The sequence below is a fragment of the Centropristis striata genome, chromosome 9, assembly GCF_030273125.1.
Source record: "Centropristis striata isolate RG_2023a ecotype Rhode Island chromosome 9, C.striata_1.0, whole genome shotgun sequence".
NCBI classification, from domain to species: domain Eukaryota; kingdom Metazoa; phylum Chordata; class Actinopteri; order Perciformes; family Serranidae; genus Centropristis; species Centropristis striata.
This window is the reverse complement of record NC_081525.1, coordinates 32,967,398-32,985,239: the sequence shown is the minus strand read 5'-3', so window position 1 is coordinate 32,985,239 and position 17,842 is coordinate 32,967,398. Positions and strand designations below refer to the sequence as shown.

The 17,842-nt window shown below is 40.0% G+C and overlaps 1 protein-coding gene across 1 annotated transcript in view; it reads left to right on the top strand.

Annotated features, from left to right (window-relative positions):
• The first annotated feature begins 1,188 nt into the window (after positions 1-1,188).
• LOC131977188 (voltage-dependent R-type calcium channel subunit alpha-1E) overlaps positions 1,189-17,842 on the top strand; it is an 80,861-nt gene continuing 64,207 nt past the window's right edge. The window contains exons 1-3 of the mRNA XM_059340388.1: positions 1,189-2,120; positions 12,600-12,705; positions 12,859-12,998. Of these exons, the coding sequence (XP_059196371.1) occupies positions 1,855-2,120; positions 12,600-12,705; positions 12,859-12,998 (512 nt within the window). The 5' untranslated portion in view covers positions 1,189-1,854. The remainder of the gene's footprint in view (positions 2,121-12,599; positions 12,706-12,858; positions 12,999-17,842) is intronic.

Genomic DNA, 17,842 nt, shown 5'->3' with positions numbered 1-17,842 from the left:
GGTAAAAAAAAGGAAATAGGAGAAATACTGAAGAATATGTAAACTATTTGAACGACATCAGTTGAATTTAGACAATGTATCTCTAAGGGGGTTGGATATATATACTCAGAGCTCTTGTGTTAATAGCCAATAAAATTATTAGAATAAAATGGCTTAAGCCCTATCCACCTACCTTGGACTAGTGGACCCAAAGATCCAAAGTTGTGAATTATAATCATCCAAAAATGGGCAAAGAGGCATAGCTACCTGTGACAGCATCCACCTGTCACTCAAATAAGGAAAAATCTTAATTATGCATAACTTTAACGAATCATGAACGGGAAAATTAGCCAGAGAGACCAACACAATTTTTGCAGAAATGTTAATTTCTGCTTCAAAGTTCTGAATTTTAACATGGAGGTCTGTGGACATTGACTTGCGTTTGGAGCCAGCCTCAAGTGGCCATTTGAGGAACTGCAGTTTTTTTTGCACTTCCGCACTGGCTTTATTTTTTACAATAAGAGAAATATATATTATCACCTTATCATTTAAAGGTAATTCACTTAATTATGCTTGATTTTTTGTCTTTGACAGGTGTAACATTCAAACTCCACCCTTCCAACCCAACATGGTTCCCTGCTCTTCTTTTCCCTTTTCATTGCAAAAATCCCACATCCTCATGAGAATAAATACAGCCAGCACACAGCAGCAAAACTCCTCCTCACTCCTCACTATCATGCCTTGCAATAGTAGGCTCTGAACCCTGTTATTAGCCAAAGATACTGTCCTCCTGACTGTCTCTGGTGGTGGTATATTTCACAACAGGTGTTGGGTGAACAACACAAGTCAAAGCAAATATCACTCCCAAATCTGAAGTGATCCTACAGTAAACCTAAAGTAACTACTACTAATGTTTACTAGTATAAAGGTCTTAATATCTGGAATAACAGGTTTATAAACTCAATTAATCACCCCTTCTCCTCAAGATGGAAGCATCTAATATTTGTTTCCATTACATGGTGACTTTATAAATCAAACAGACGGGTTGTTAACTCAATCTGCGCACATTAAAGTGGATGTGTGGGGTTGGACAGAGGTTAGGAGAGGTGCCTGTCGCATAGGACACACAGCTCTTACAGTGCAGGGGGGAGGGAGATAGTTACCTCACTATCCCACTGCAGACAAGACGGATTGAGGATTTGCTTTTCCTCCATGTGACATGTAGTTGACAGCTTGTTTTGTTCGCGTTGTTTCTAGGAAAAATGTAGTGGAAAATGGCAAAGTTTTTTTTTCCGGTCGTCCTCATACGCACGTAGTAGGATAGTGCTGTTGTGGTAGGTGGTCAACAGAGAAGAGGAGAGAGGAGACAGGAGTGATGTGCTCTGAATTACTCAGAGGACTGTTGCTAGTTTATTTAAAAATCCATGGATCAAGCTGCTCTCGTGCTTCTCGCTCAGGGGACAGGATGGCTGAAGACGTGACCTGTTGCAGCTTTTCTTTCACATATTAGTGTTTGGATGGATAAAACGCAATGAAATGAGTTCGTTTTCCAGCTTCATTTAAGGCGACGGGTTGTTAAATGAGGCGGAATTGAATCACTTTTTGGATTTGTGTGCTTTGTTTTACGCAGAGCGCACTTGAAATCGACGTGGTTCTGTAACTCGACCGACTGGAGACAAATCCGCGGATGTTTTGAACATATTTTGAAGTTGAGGAACACTGAGTTTGGTGTTTTTTATCGAATAAAACTGATGATGGACTAAAACTGGTCAGGATCTCGCCACTCCGCCGCTGTCACACCGAGCGCAGCACCGCGCCCTGCTTTCGAGGACACTATAACCTCCTTTTCCTCTCCTGTCTTCCCTCCCCGACAGAATGGCCCGGTTTGGAGACGACGTCCCGGGCTTGTTGAGCTCGGGGGATGGAGGGTCCGAGCGCAACCGCAACCGAGATGGGGCGGCCGTGTCCACAGGTGGCATCTCCCCAGCCTTCAAGCAGACCAAAGCGCAGCGTGCCCGCACCATGGCCTTGTACAACCCCATCCCGGTCAGGGAGAACTGCTTCACCGTCAACAGGTCCCTCTTCATCTTTGGCGAGGATAACGTGGTCAGGAAGTACGCCAAGAAAATCATTGAGTGGCCATATCCTTTTTTTTCTGCTTCATGGTGTAAATAAATGAAGCAGGTAAGGTGTGAAATATATAAACACATTCATCCGAGATGAGCAAGGAGTCGTGCAGGAGTGAATTACTAAGGTGGGTCAACTGTGTTCCAGTTTAACAAATCAATGAACACCTTTCTCATATTTCACTAAAGTCCTGAAACAGCCCAATTATGTTAGTGTCAAGCCCCCAATTCTGTGCAGTAGAGAAGCTATGGGGATTTCAGCACCATGGACAGCACATAGAGCACAGCCAGTACATGAGAAATTCAGCCAACACACAGAGGAAGAGATACACACACACACACACACACACACACACACACACACACACATCTGGGCTGGACTGAATCCAGGAATTGTTTGAGTGATAAATTACTTTTTGGTTTCTTTAATTGATTCATTAATTTAAAATCCACCCAGTTCTTTAACAGGAATTTAGAAATTGAAAAAAGTAGAGTAGGGCATGAAAAATAAGCACAAACTCAGACTTTTGAGTATATATCAGTGACATTATTTTACTCTTTTATAGAACCAAAAGTGGGTACAGTTACACATCAGTGTGAGTCAGGTTATGACAACAGCTATAACTTGACAAGAACGAGTGCAGGAGGGGGGAGGAGGTGTCAATGGAAAGTGGATTACAGGAACAGACAGTTTCTGGGTTTCTGGTTCTTAATCTTTTCTGTCAACAAAAGGCTGTGAAGACCTGCTGTTTCCACAACACACACTGTCCCTTCTGATGAGATATGTACAGTGAAAATATCAAGCTCAACTAGAACTCATTACGTATAGGTCACCTGCAGCTTATTACCACCAATATTTATGTTTGTTGTTAGTTAGTTTGTTATTTGTTAACTATGTTGGGTACTTATTTTAACCATAGGCTGTATATAAAAATGGATGATATAGCATCTCCCCAAAAGTCAAAACATCTTGATCGTCCCCTGGTGGCTGGCTGTAGTATAGGTCATAAATCCTGCCTCCTCAATGTTAGGAGATGGGACATGGGCCAAACTTTTCCCATCATTTGTAAGGTCGTTGTTATCATGATGATGTATGTTCAAGTGTTATTTTTCCTTTGTTTTTAATAAGTTGGTGTAACATCATGATTGACAGCTGTATCTGCTTTGCAATTGGTTGGGCAGGTTTAGTCGGATACGTAACATCACAGCTCAGGGGTATTCTGGCCTTACTTTTGTGCAGATGGAGGTCAGATCGTTTGGCCAGTTGACAGAAAATGAATCAACTGTTTTGATAATCAGTTAACCGTTTTGATCTATTTTTAAGCAAGCTATTATTCTTTGGTTCCAACTTCTGCGTATGAGGCGTTGCTGCTTATCTTGTTTTATATCAAAGTAAAGTGAATATATTTGAGTTTTGTCCTGTTAATCAGACAAAACGAGACATTTTAAAACATCTTTGACTTTGGAAGCAGTGATAGACATTTTTTGCTGTTGCATATTGTGTTGCCTGCTTTAATACTGCTATTAACCCTCTGATGCACAACATGGGTCTAAAGTGACCCGACTAAGTTTTTATTTTCTATATCTTTGCAATAAATTAATTTAATCATTTTGCAGGTTTTCCTCAAATAACTTGTTTTTGTTCATCATACATCCTTAATTTTTTGTTTTCATTTCTTACTTTTTGAATAATACTCTTTTTTTATCACTACGCTTCAAATGCACAAGGTCATTTTTGACCCATGTTGTGCATTAGAAGGTGTTTATATGTTGTGCATCAAAGGGTTAAATAAGAGTTATTATCTGAGTCTGTATTACATAACACTTTTATTAATTTCTAGTAGAGCTGTGACATTAATTATTGTTTGGCTGCTTTCTCAAACCTATTGGCTCGCTCCTCCACTACTTAATGAAAACATAGCGACTGTATTATTTCCTCTGCCTGTTGCTGAGGACAACCACACGCAAATGTCCATTGGTGGCGTGTTTGTGCTGCTGCTGTGCGGCTCACCAGGTGTTGGGGCCAGGTGTGGCCTCTTCTATACCATTGTTCTGCTCCATTCAACAGCTTCCTGACTGACTGACTGGCCTACTGCAGATTATGAAAACCCAGCAAATAGAATGAGTGGGCCTCTATTGTTGATCGCTGTCTATTGTTATTTTCTCTGGGCTTGCCCGTCCATTGAAGGTGATTAGAAATAGAAACGGATGGATTTCAATCAACAGCTAAGGGTTGAAGAGAGAGAGAGAGAGTGTGTGTGTGTGTGTGTGTGTTGGTTATCGTATTACAAATATATCAGCCCCTCAGTTGACTGGGTCATAACCAGGGAAGATACTATAACTGCACCGACATCTTATTCTCAAGAATACAATTTAGATACAAATATTGTGTGTGCTGTAGTGACCAGAAGGAAATCAGCCAGACTGAATAACCTCCAGGTTAATGTGCTTTTGTGGAGGGAGTGTCTCATTACATCTAATGAGCTCTACTGCATCTGATTAACAGACATTAACAGGAATTATATGTAATGATGTCTGATCGCTGTGTCGTATGCTATTACAACAAGTCATCACTCACTGAGTCATACTATATTATATTGTTTGCTAATATGGTTTTGAAGGCAGTGATGCTGAGCTGAGTGTTTCTGGTCAATATCCACTGTGGTTGTGATGAGTGGCTCTGCTGCTCTACATGTGAATCATGTCTGGAGTGTGAAGAGTCATTTACAGTAAATACACAAATGAGTTAGAACACACACTGTACATATGAAGTCATATAAACAGTGGTACCCATGTTTGCATCTCTGTACTTGTGAGGACCTCCATTGACAGAATGCATTCTTCAGCCCCTTTCCTTACCTTGATGCTCAGTGGTTGAAGAAGTCGTCAGATCTGTTTATGTTTGTAGCAAAGCCACAACCCTGCATTTTACTTAAAGCTGCAATAACAGATTATTTTTGGCAACTTGGGGACAGGGTCACTCTGTGAACACACAACGTGATTCATCATCACACAGCAGCTGCCTATTTATTTACAACATCCAGCAGTTACGGGGCAGCATTTGCTGGTCATCAAGTCCAATATTCACGCTAAAATCTTGTAAGTGCTTCACCATGTCCCCTAGCTAGCTTCTAACTTCAGCTTTTGGCTGGTTGGTGCCAGCTGCCTACTACATCTGAAAATGAAACAATGAGAGCAGTGAGAGGGAACTAAAACAGACGGACAGCTAAACAATTACACAAAGAATCGGTCAGCAGGATTACAGAAAAACAACTGCCCCAATTTTCATGACACTTGGTAGAAGTTTCCACCAGGGGGCAATCATTATGTTTTAGCTTCACTTTTGGGGAGCTGTCATGTTGTCAATCTTTATATACAGTTTACAGTATTTGCTGGACTATTTCTTGCTCCCTGCAGTGTTGTCATCACTGTGAGGTTGCAGATGTTTTGCTTTGTCTTCTTCAGTGTTCTTATCCAAATTTCCCCTTGTGCTTTGTTTCTGAATTTTTTTATACTTCTGTGTATGTATAATAACTTTTTAAACCTTAGCGCTTACCCTAGATTTAATATAAACCTTTTTGTATTTTTAATCCCAAGAGTCTTAACACTTTAAAGATGTGAAAAACCACTTGTAAAACAGCCTCACGTCGCACAAATGTCCTCGCTCTTATTGTATAAAACTCAAATTGGTCCTCACAGAGATTGAAATACAAGAGCAGACACACACACTTACCATCTCTGCAGGACGTCTCCTAAAGGTCAGCCATGTGTTTGGAGAACAACTTGCCGCTGTCACCTCGCTGTAAGAGGCTCTTTTTTCTCAGAGTGCTCAATTAACAGCAGACGATCAATTCAGGAACAATACAGAGCTTCTGTGGTTGAGTGTGTAACACTGGAGCCAGAGTGCTTATGAGAGCTTATTACACTATATTTTGATATTTATTTGAGGACATATTCTCACTTATATTCCTCTGTGCAAGCTTGCGGGAGTAAGTGGTGTTTGAGTCTACAGCTGTCAGCCCGCTGTACCTGCCTGAGGGTTTGGTCGATGGAAGGCTGATGGAGGCCTGGCAGGGAATAGGCAAGGCTAATTAAGCCCACGGCAAGAGTGTAGTGTGTGGCAGGCATGGTGAGGACTGGCAGCTGCTCCTCCTGTCTGATCCCCACAGGGACCCCCCACAGCGGGAAGTTTCCCATTGAGAAGGTACACCTCTAAATAATTGATAGTTGGATTTAATAGTTTGTTTCATCAGGGCACACAGTAATAACAGTGTGCCTGCTGGTTGTTTCGTTTCTAAGTATGAAACCATTAGACAGGTAGTAATTTTAGGTATTATACAGGAAGTGGCAGCACTCTTTTTTTAAACACAAAGCCCTAACCAGGATTTAAAATGCATGAATGGTAATTTAATTAGGGGTGAATTTTTGCTTGTAAATCCTTTGCATATGCCTCGAGAGCCATCTTAAACTTGAGAAAGACCATTAATTTCTCTCTAACTAAATTGCATCCTTGCATGAAAAATGGAAATGGAAAATTAGCAAGGAAATGACCCTGGTGTCCCTAGTGTTGTTGGCATCCCATTCCTATTCATCACCAATTAAAAAAGCAGTTTTTCTACTTATTGATTGCTTTTTTTACTCCTTTAATGAGAGTTCTTTGCTAAGTATACACTGACTTCTAATCTGCAAAGAATCACATGGTATATATTGAACCCCAATTCTCTGATATTATGATTGTATATCCACCTATTTCCTGACAGAGAGGTGTATATGAGAGCCGGCTGGGGCTCGGAGCTGACATTGTTTACTCTCAGGGCTGCAGCGTATAAACAGGACTGAGTGAACTATGGCCGCATTTATCCTCAGGATTGATCGGCTGGCTCAAGCAGACCACTGAGGTGTGGAGGTGATGTGGAATTGAAGATAGATTGAACACTGTTTGATGCAGCAGTCCGTTAAATCAATTCACTTGACAACATCTTTTATCTTGCGCATATTTAAATAACAGTCACCCAATAGAAATGTAAGTTGAAGTGTATCATTGTTTTCAATCTCCAGGCTGAAACAGAGTTCATTTTACTCCAAATGAGGATTAAACTCTTGGCTTTCCTCTGTGTTTGTATATTTATTGCTGCCTTCTGCCTTTAACACTCACTCATACATACACAGCTTGCTGATAAATCACAGATTTCTAATAAGCCGGGCTCAGATGCCTGTGATTCATTTTTGATTTTCACCTCCCTGTAATAACGATCACAGGGGCTTGGATCCAATCTGGGCCTGAGCGTATTCACAGATGCACAGGGCATCACACTCTGTCTCCATGTCTATTTTTACACGCATGTTTGAGGAGTCGAGGCAGAGTGCCAGCGTCACTGTGACTCACAGGATTGCTCACGAGACGCCTCGTTGCTAAAGCTGGTAGACGATCCATGATCAACGTCACACACCAGAGCAGCTCTGAGGAGAAGACCTGTTGAGTGTGACACTTAAGGTGAAGTCAACATTGAATATTGTTGTCTTGTGGAGAGAATTTATTAGTCAGGGGACAGAAGTTATATCAGGCATAACCCTTCCGTTGTTTGGAGGCTCTTGGGCAAATAAGTCAACACACTTCTGTGATTGCAGAGTATGTGAGTACATCAAAAAGGCCACAGAGGGCAAATCAGTAATAACAGATTAAATGGGTTAAATGACTTGAGAGAATTATCACCAACTCTACAGTTCTCTTGATCGCTGTAGCATCATCATTGTGGTGCAGGGAGTTCTTTTAAAAGAAAAGGCATAAAAAAACAGCTGTACACTACCTGCCTATAGCATCAAACAGCAGGTAGACGGGTTTCCATTCACCTATTTTTAGTATTGCAGTATTGCTTGCAAATGGGATATGGAAACTCACATGACTCATCAGTTGTTTCTAGCAAGCTAATACTTGCAGACATGAAAGAACAATTCAGCCAGTCATGATGACACCTCTGTCATTTTCTTTAGTAGATTACTTTTTTATTTCTGGTTTGTAACTGTAAGTCTCTAGCCTAGTTTATTCACTCCGAATAAGATGACAAACCCACTGTCATGTGGTGTTCATGTCCAGTTATTGGAAGTTACAGTGTGTTTTTTTTCAGCCAAACCATGTTCTTTTTTCCTATCCTTAAGAAAGTGGTTTGGGTGCCTAAATTAATCATATTACATCATTAACAACATGTTAAAACAGCACTATAATGCATTGCCTCGGGATCTTTGTTGCATGTCGTTACATCTCTCTCCCTGTTTTTGGTCTCCGTTTCTGCACTATTTAAGACAAAAAAAAAAGAAAATCAACCTTTTTTTGACCTCAGGGTCTTAAATGAAAATATATATGAATATTTCAGTATGAATTTCAGTTTGAAGCAGTTACCACACAGTAGTTGTGTTGCCATCAATGAATTTCTATGCATACTTTGAAGATTTGCATGAGAAAAGCTTGATGGAAACACCAAAATTTGATAAAACTTTCAAAAGTTTTTGTCTTTTTTGAAAAATAGTTAATGTGCTAAACGGGGGATGAAAATTATTTTTCTGAATAAGTTCTAATGTGGCATGACTGATCAGCTGTTTCCGCTCTGGCGGTCAAGGCGAGCTGACACAAAAGAACATGTTGCCCATTTAAATCTAATTCCTGAAGACTTCTCTCCATTTTCTCTTGTGGGCGGCCAGAGTTGTCCGATTAGCAATCTCTTGGAGCAACCTCCAAAGAACATTTTTGCAGCTTTGTTTATTCGCTCTAAACTAGTCGATGGAAACGTCCCTACTTTGCATTTTCTTTAACGTGACATTTCAAATTTTCACTTGGACTTTAATGGAAACACGGCTAATGAAGTCACATCCGTCACGCAGTGGTTAAAATTAGCCTGACATACAGCACAATGCTGCAGCCTCAAAGCGTGTGTGTGTGTGTGTGCGTGTGTGTGCGTGTGTTTTTCAGCCACAGAGAGTTCAGCTGCCCAGTAACCGTCTTGTAGCATTGACTTTTGGCTGGAAGAGATGCCTGTTGCCGTGGATACCTCTCCTTCTGTCTTCCTTTTCTCCTTCCTCCCTTTCTTTCCTCCCTCTCTCTCCCTCTCTCTCTGTCTGCCTCGTCTCCCCGCTCCTCCTGTTTGTCTTGTATGTTTGAGGGAATGCAGGGCGTGGTGACTGGCTGCTGCTGCTGCGAGCTCTCATGAAGTTAATCGAAAGATAAACTTCACTTCCAGAAAACAAACTTCCCCTCAGTCTGTGACAGACATTATGCAGTTAAACCACTTTTGGTTATTTGTTTTTACGCTCATCATGTACTCGTTGCTGATGGCTGCTGTGGTTTTGTTTTTCCTAAAATCTTTCAGCTATTAACTTGCAATAGCTGAGTTAAATCTGCGGCTCAGCCTCGGTTTATGTTAGAATCTCTGCAGGCTGGTGGGAGGAAGAATGTATTGCTTTGTTTATTTAGCTTCTCATCGTTGGTGAGCTTATGCCACAACTCAACTATAAATGTAAATGTGCGTGTATGTGGGAGTGTTTATGTGTGTTTGAATAGAAATAATTAATAATACTAATTCAACCCCATCCTACAAAGCTTGCCTGAAATGTGTCCAATCCAAAACAAATTACTCCCTCATTTTATTTATATTTATATCTTCTCCTTCTAACTTTTTTCTTTTCACCTCGTTCTTGTTTTTTCCCCCTCTAAATTATTGGATTATATGTGCTGTCGCCTACCTGAAAAACTACTAAAGCCACATTATAGAAAATACACATTTATAAGTTAAACTTCTGCTTTGAAATGTTACCCACATACAAGTTTGTAAGTATAATCAGAAAATTGTCAACAAATTAATTAAAGTAGAAACACTCTATATAGCAGATGATCAATTACTGAAATAGCTGGTTTTTGTTTTGGCCAATCTCAAAATTAAACTAAACAATATACATAAAAATGATTGAAATAATAATTCGAATAAAATTTGCAAATTTCAGATCTTCACATTTAAGAAGTTGGAACCCTTATTTATTTTAAATATATTTATAAAAAATGTGCTCTTACATTCAAACTTCATATGTTTTCTGTGCAAAAGTACAATATTTTCCCCTGAATTATAGTGGAATGGAAGTAGAAAGTGACATAAAAAGAAGTCACACTCAATTATACTGTAAAGTACTTTAGTAAATGTACTTGGTTACATTCTTCCTCTGTTAATGTGCCCATTGTCTGAATGCGTATGCATTAACTGGTGAATAAAGGTGGGGAAACTTCTCCTCAGTGACATGTCCCTGAGTAACCCTGCTGCGTCCAGCTGCCAGGACAACATTAATCTGTCCGGTGTCAATCTTCCTCCTCCTCCTCCTCCTCTCCCACCTGTTTAGCAAGCTTCTGACACTCTCTATAACCATCATCTTCTACCCTTCACTGATCACTCCCCCTTATCACTCTCTCCAGTTTCATTCCCCCCTGTTATCTGTTCCTCCTTTCCTCTTCTGCTCTCCTTCACTGTCTGCACTCTGCAGATTTAAGCTCCGTTCCTTCCTACCTCTTCTGCACATAACCAGGAGAAAGGGGGTCTGCCCACGCAGCGTGTTAGATAAAGAGCACACTGCTGGATGAGCTCAACCTCAGAGCGGCTGGTGTTGAACCGGTACAGGTCCCATAGAACAGGCAGTGAAGCTTGTAGTGAGAGTGACCCTGTTTATGGGATCACGTTTCAGACCCACCCACTCATCCTTCCTGGATCAACCTTGTGTTTCCTCAGAGTGTTTTTGTGTGCATGTCTGTGTGTCGACTCCTGTTGCAGCTGACCGCAGATGAAGTTTAGCCTGGTTGTGTCTACAGCCCCGCGGCTCATAACAAGCAGGTTAATTCTGTTGGATACGGAGGAATCAATGTTAGCCAGTCCATCCGTGTGTGCATGACATTGTAATTGCAGTGCTGCTGGCTTTGATTTATTGTGATTAACTTAATTATTTTTCTGTTTCTTTTTCCTTGATTAAGTTTCTGGATCTCATAATCGGTTCTCTCTATTCTAAGAGTGTAGACTTTCTGTGCTCTGTATAGATGTCATGGAAAGATTTTTTGTAACATTTCACTACATTTCCTGAACTATTATTGGGCTCTGATGAATAAGCCACATTACATTTGTGTTTGACTGTGACCTAGAAACCTGTTTAGAGCTTTCTCCGTGCAGTCTGTCTACTTACTTTTTTGTATTCATATGTTGGTTAAATACATTATTTAAATGATGATGCTGGCAATATACTAAACATTTCTTATTGTCAACAAATTAAACGAAAAGACCAAAACCAACAATGAACTTATGATGCTAACAAGTGTTGCTTGTGTATCCAAAGCCTGATATAGTTTATTCCTCTGTGTTTCAACCTTGAACATTGTCCAAAACCTATTTAAACACATGAATGAGTCACACTGCAGCACTGGATGACATTTTCCTTAATTTCCATTAACATGTGCACTGAAGTTTATTTTGAGTTGATCCCACATACACTGTAAACACTCAGCAGCGCACCAAATCCTTGGCTTATAATAGTCCCTTAGATATGCACTGTTTACTCCTTTTTGAGAAATGTTTTCTAAAAACTGCAGCTGTTTGGAGAAATGAACCCTCCGAAGCCCTGTCACATTTAACTCACTGTGACCTTGTTTTTCAATGCAATCTATAAGTCCTGCACCTCTATGGAAACAGCACACTCATGGCTAGACATAGGGTGAACTCAAACATTTATTTTGTGCAGTATAAACAGTTTTAATGCCATAAATGATAAAAAAAAAATAAAAAAAATTGCTGGAAATTATTTGATACTTTATTTTACAAGAGCTGGATGAAAATTGGTTCTTCAGTATCAGATATCAATATCTTCAAACAGCATTTTCCCAAGTACCCACACGTATTATAAATTTGGGGGTAAAAAATACTTCTCATGCTATACATAATGAACTATTTACATTTTTACAATCTGTATTTGCGAGATGTCTTCCTCTCTGCTCTGTGTTAACAACATACACTTCAGTCAAAATTTCATAGATTTTTTTGTCACCAGTTGGTCTTTTGTGACAGTTGGTCTCAGCCGAGTCATTCATGACTTCATGGTTTCACAGAAGAGAGCAGAATTTAATGTTTTTTTTCACAGGACATTTTAAATGAGACATGTAGAATAAAGATTTGAACGAAATATCACTATTTATTTTTTTTAACATACGACATTTGAAAATCTGACAAACGTTTCTGTTTTTAAAAGACATGGGTTTGTTAAGTGGTGTAACTTTGGCAATCCTTTTTAAGAAAACATGCCTTTCAAACCAGGGTTGTGGGGTTCAGAGGGTTAATGAGTAGGTCATGTTTGGTTTCAAGGAATTTGTTGCCACTGACACAAATATAGAATATCACCAGTCCTATGCTTTAAATTAACATGCTTTACCAGATACAAACCATGAGGTCACTCAAAAGTTCCTTAACTTGGTCCTTCCACTCCGTTTGAGTACATGATCCTCACCACCATCATCGCCAACTGTATCGTCTTGGCTCTGGAGCAGCACCTTCCTGGAGAGGACAAAACCCCCATGTCAAAGAGACTGGTGAGATATTCACACAAAGTAACATCTGCAAAGACAACAACACTTCACACTTTTCTGTCAAGTTGCTGAAATTAAAAGACAAGTCTAAACTGGGATAGAATGTACAGTTCTGAAAGATAATTATCACTCTTGTTCTCTGCTTTGCACTAACAGGAGAAGACAGAGCCCTACTTTATCGGGATGTTCTGTTTCGAGGCTGGCATAAAGATCATCGCCCTCGGTTTTGTATTTCATAAAGGCTCCTACCTCAGGAACGGATGGAACGTCATGGACTTCATTGTGGTCCTCAGTGGGTGAGTCGAACAGTGTGTGTGTGTGTGTGTGTGTGTGTCTGTCTGTTTGGATGCAGATCTGTGAAACAGGATTAGCGTTCTGAATTCAAAGGGACTGTGATTCTGTGAGAATCAATGTTCTTAAGCTATGTTTAAGGCTCCCAGTTATTTCTAGCTGGTTTGGTTACTTAAGGTTGGTGGACAGTTTCCTTGTTGCTTGTTGGTCTTTACAATGATACAGTGTTTCATTTAACGCTTTTATCCAAAGCGAAGTGCATCTGATCAGAACCAAGAGTGGATAACTTAATATGACATTACTGAATATTAATAGAGATTTTGGCCTAAATTCTTAACTCAAAGTCAAGTTAAAAGGGATCCAAGGCCCTTAGAGAGAAGCCAAACAAGGAGGTTGTTATGGGCATCTTTATATTAGGTGTGATTGATTCGTACCGTGCCTGAGTATGGTTGGTCCACCTCTCCACACCGACCCCGCCCTGTTTTCACATTATGTTGTTCTGTACCTGAGTATAGGTGTGTCGTCATTGATGTGATACTAGTGTGGTGCCTGTTCACAATGTGCCTGTTTGGAGCGGGCCGAATGCTTGGCCTCTCCTATTGTTGCTTGTAATTTCAACACTGGTGAAATACTCTCTGGTTCATATTTGCGGCCAGAAACAACAGTGAAATACACATAGTAGAAGTATTAATTACCAGATAGGTATGCTGTAAAGGAAAAGGCTGCAGTTTTGTTGAATTTACGCTACTAAACCACTTCTCTAGATTCAGGGCAGAAAAAAAAGTCCTGGTAAGGCTGGAAAAATAATAATTCTTTAACAAAAATAAAAGACATTACTTCTGGATGAGAACTTCAGGGAGTCAGCAACCTATAACAAAACAACAACAACAACAAAAACAAAAAGGATCATATCAGCCAATATCAGCTAATTATCATGATTTTATTGTAATTTGTTTTTGTTTTTTTATAACTGTCTTTATTTCTTTATTTCCTTTCCAAGCCTCTTCTGCCGTCTGTTATCAATCTCTATATTCACATTAACCTGGTGGCCTTTTCTTGTATTTGGTACAGACTATGTCAAAACACACAATATTTACAGATCTGTAAATATAGCAGACTATATAACATAGCCTGGGATTTTGGAAAATGCCTCTTTAACTAGGATGTGCCACTACCTGAGCACAATGTTGGATTAATGTCCAGATGCGGACTGTTGTGGGGTAGTTATAGCTTGTAAACAATCAGCTTGCTCTGTGTACTTACAACCCATCAATTACATGGCAGTTAAAAGCTCAGGGGGGATTACCTTTACATTAGTCTGTTCTGTGGGTTAATGTGAGTTATACTTAGGGGCATTTTACAGCAGTTTCTGTACTAGAGAGGTAGGTGCTTTACCGTCAGAGCAGAGACAGAAAATGTTTACGGTTTCATCAGATTAACCTCTCTCTCTCACACACACACACAAAGTCACACACAAACATGAATCAAATATTAATTCTCCGCGCAGAAGTACAAAGGGTGGCAGCCAGGTTTCTCTGAGAATCCTACATGATTCTGAGTGTTCAATAATTAATGAGCCGAGCTCGGGCTTCTTAGCGATACTCCACTCGCTGTTAGAGAGAGGAAGGGTGCGAGATTGGAGAAGGAAGGAGGAGGAGAGAAGAGAGGGATAAAGAAGACGTGCTGTGGAAGACATTAGATAAAAGAAGATATGGTCAGAGAGCTTCCTGTCCCTCTTGTCTGTTGATCAGTAGACATGTGACAGTGGCTGAGGACATTCAACCCCACGGCATGTTACTATACGACCAAAATTAGAAGCTTAATTAAAACACAGTGAGACAGACACATGCTAATGGATTGTTCTAATCTCACCTGCCTGAATGGGGACAGAGAAGAAGAGAGCGAGTCTTGTCAATGCCTCCTCCCCAAGGGTGACAGATGCTGTAATCAGACTTTACCTTTCTGTTAGCTCTGCGTATAGATCAGGCAGCACTTACTAATGTATTGGCTTCTCCCTCTATCGTCGGTCAGTGTGTGCTGAGGCTGAAATAATTTGACTCAGCCAAATAATGTAAACTAATCTAGGCTAGGCTGACACATAGAGACAGACAATTATGCTCTAATTCACACCTATGGACAATTTAGAGTCACCAATTAAACCTAAGCTGCATGTTTTTTCGGGAGGAAGCCGGAGTACCTCGAGAGAACATACAATTCAGTTTTATTTTATATATGTAGCCCCGAATCACAAATCACAGACTTTCCTCGAAGAGCTTTACAGACTGTAAAGAGTATGAGACCCCCTGTCCTTGACCCTCATAGTGAACAAGGAAAAACTCTGCAATAGATGTCGTTTGTACAAAGCAGATCAACAGTAATAGTAATAATAAAAGGAATAGGACTAATGCTAATAGTCATAGTAGCAGTGAAAATAAAATGACAGCAGAAGTGTCTGCAGCAGTAGCAATGACTACTATTCACCTAGTACTGATGAGATAATGATAGTGGGTGTCTAGCAGGACTGCAGCAGGTGCAGCAGCAAGTCAGTGACCTATACTTGTTATTTATTAGCAAAAGCTCGAAAAAAAAGTCAAGCAAAGCAATGTTTTGTAGTTTTAAGGAATGAATGAATGCTGTTTAATCATTAAAATACAATACATCTTCTTTGTAGAGTCTATTTCCAATTCTCATGAAGATAATCAAGTCAGAAAAACGACTTCCCAACTCACTAAATGGGACCATCTCAGGAGCTTGTAAATGAGGCATAAATGCATCCGCCTGTTGCATCCAAAATAGTTTTTAAATGGCAGATGTTCATTTTGCAAACACAAACTCAAAATGTTCTCTGTAATTCACTGATTCGTTATTTGGCAGTAAGATGGCAGGCATCTTTAGTTGTGGGTTGAATTTAAGCTGCCGGTTGTGACTTAGCGAGAAGACATGCTCGATCTGGATGAAATAGCCTTTCAGGTCTCATTTTATTAATATTCAGCATGATGTAGTGAGCTGCAGATAGATTCCTCTCTAAATTATCATTCTGGCCACAGCAAAGACAAATTAATGAAAATGTTCTCGCCCCCCTGCCCCCTCTCTGAAACACACACTCACACTCACACATTCACTCACCTGCAGGCCATCACTCGAGGTTTGCAACCCTATTAGAGAGTGAAGGAAGATTATGAGAGCTGCTGATAATATTAGATGAGTCACCAGTGCTGTCTATCAGTTAGTAATTAGGAGGCCTCTGCAGACGGGAAGGGTCACAGTGTTACTGATACAGACATAGACCCCCCCAAACCCCTACACACACACACACACACAGACACACTGAAGCCTTTACATTAACACTTTTACAGTTTAATGATTATTTAAAAGAATAATCAGTTTTTAATCATAACCCTTCAATATTACTGGAAAAGTCTCCCTGCTTTGAAAAGCGTTTTATAACCATATTTTGTGCTCTTAAAATAAACTTGCATAAAGCATTGAAAGTACCAAAGGGGGCCATGTGGTGTGAGCTTGAGTGAGAAAAAGACTAAATGCAGGGCCTGACCTAAAGTGCAAGAGCGGCAAGAGGATTAAAACAGAATCCTATTGAAGACAAACTATTTAAAACAGATATTCATTTTGTGCCATTATTAGAGTTAGACAACAGAGTAGAGAGATAAAATGAGGTCGGGACAACATGAAACAAAGGCAACTGGTCAGATTTGAACCAGGAACGTTGTGGTTCACGGTCAGCATACTAACTTGCAATTTTATTCTTATAGTAGTTTTCAATTTTTAGTCTTATTCATGTAGTACAGAATCACAAATTAGTTTTGAATGATTTTACCAACCTCACAACATATGACAATATTTGTCCTTGATTTCGATAAAGAAATGGGAGAAAAGCAAGAAACCTTAGGATGAGGAACTAAGCAGGGCTCCCTCTTACAGAATAGACAGATATACAGTGTATATTGTATATTACACAGTAGACACAAACAACAATAGTGAATAAAAACAGAAGCTGAGACTGACACAAGGTTTTAGCTGATTCATTAAAATATTCAAAAGTATGGATTACAAATATTGCCTTTGCACCAAGAACACCATGTGTAGAACAATGCTGAAGAGGAAAGATAAAAAATTAAGTTTTCAGACAGCAAGCTACAGGTCCTGACTGACAAGGTGCAGAAGTATTCCTCCAAACATCATGGACAGACTTTAAACATGGCAGGGTTTTGTAATTTAATATCCCTGTCTGTCAGTACTCTGTCAGTTCATTGATTTTGAAAAAGCTTTTGACAGCCTAGACCGGGCAACACTGTGGCAAATAATGGAACACTATCGAATCCCCGCAAAGATCATAAACCTCATCAAAAACTCGTATGATGGCACCTTGGGTAAAGTCATGCATGCAGGCCAGCTCTCCCGGAGCTTTGAAATCAAGACAGGCGTCAAACAGGGATGTCTTCTATCACCATTCCTCTTCTTTCTTGCTAACGACGTGGTCATGCAGGAAACAAGAGAAATGGCATCCAGTGGACAATGTGGGAGCAGCTGGATGATCCAAATGCAAGAGAAGACAGACAGACTCTCAATGCAACTGCAATAAAAGTTGGTCTCAGTCCCAATATAACAAAAACTCAAGTGATGAAGATCCAATCCAAAACCAGAAACCCCATCTTGAACAGCACTGCCCTAGTGTGGTGGATACCACTGGATGGACAGAAGCCGACATCAGAAGCAGGATTAACAAGGCTAGAATAGTATTTAACATGCTCAGAAAGATCTGGAGCTCAAACGAGTGATGCTGTATGGATCCGAAACATGGAGAACAACAAAACACACAACACACAGGCTG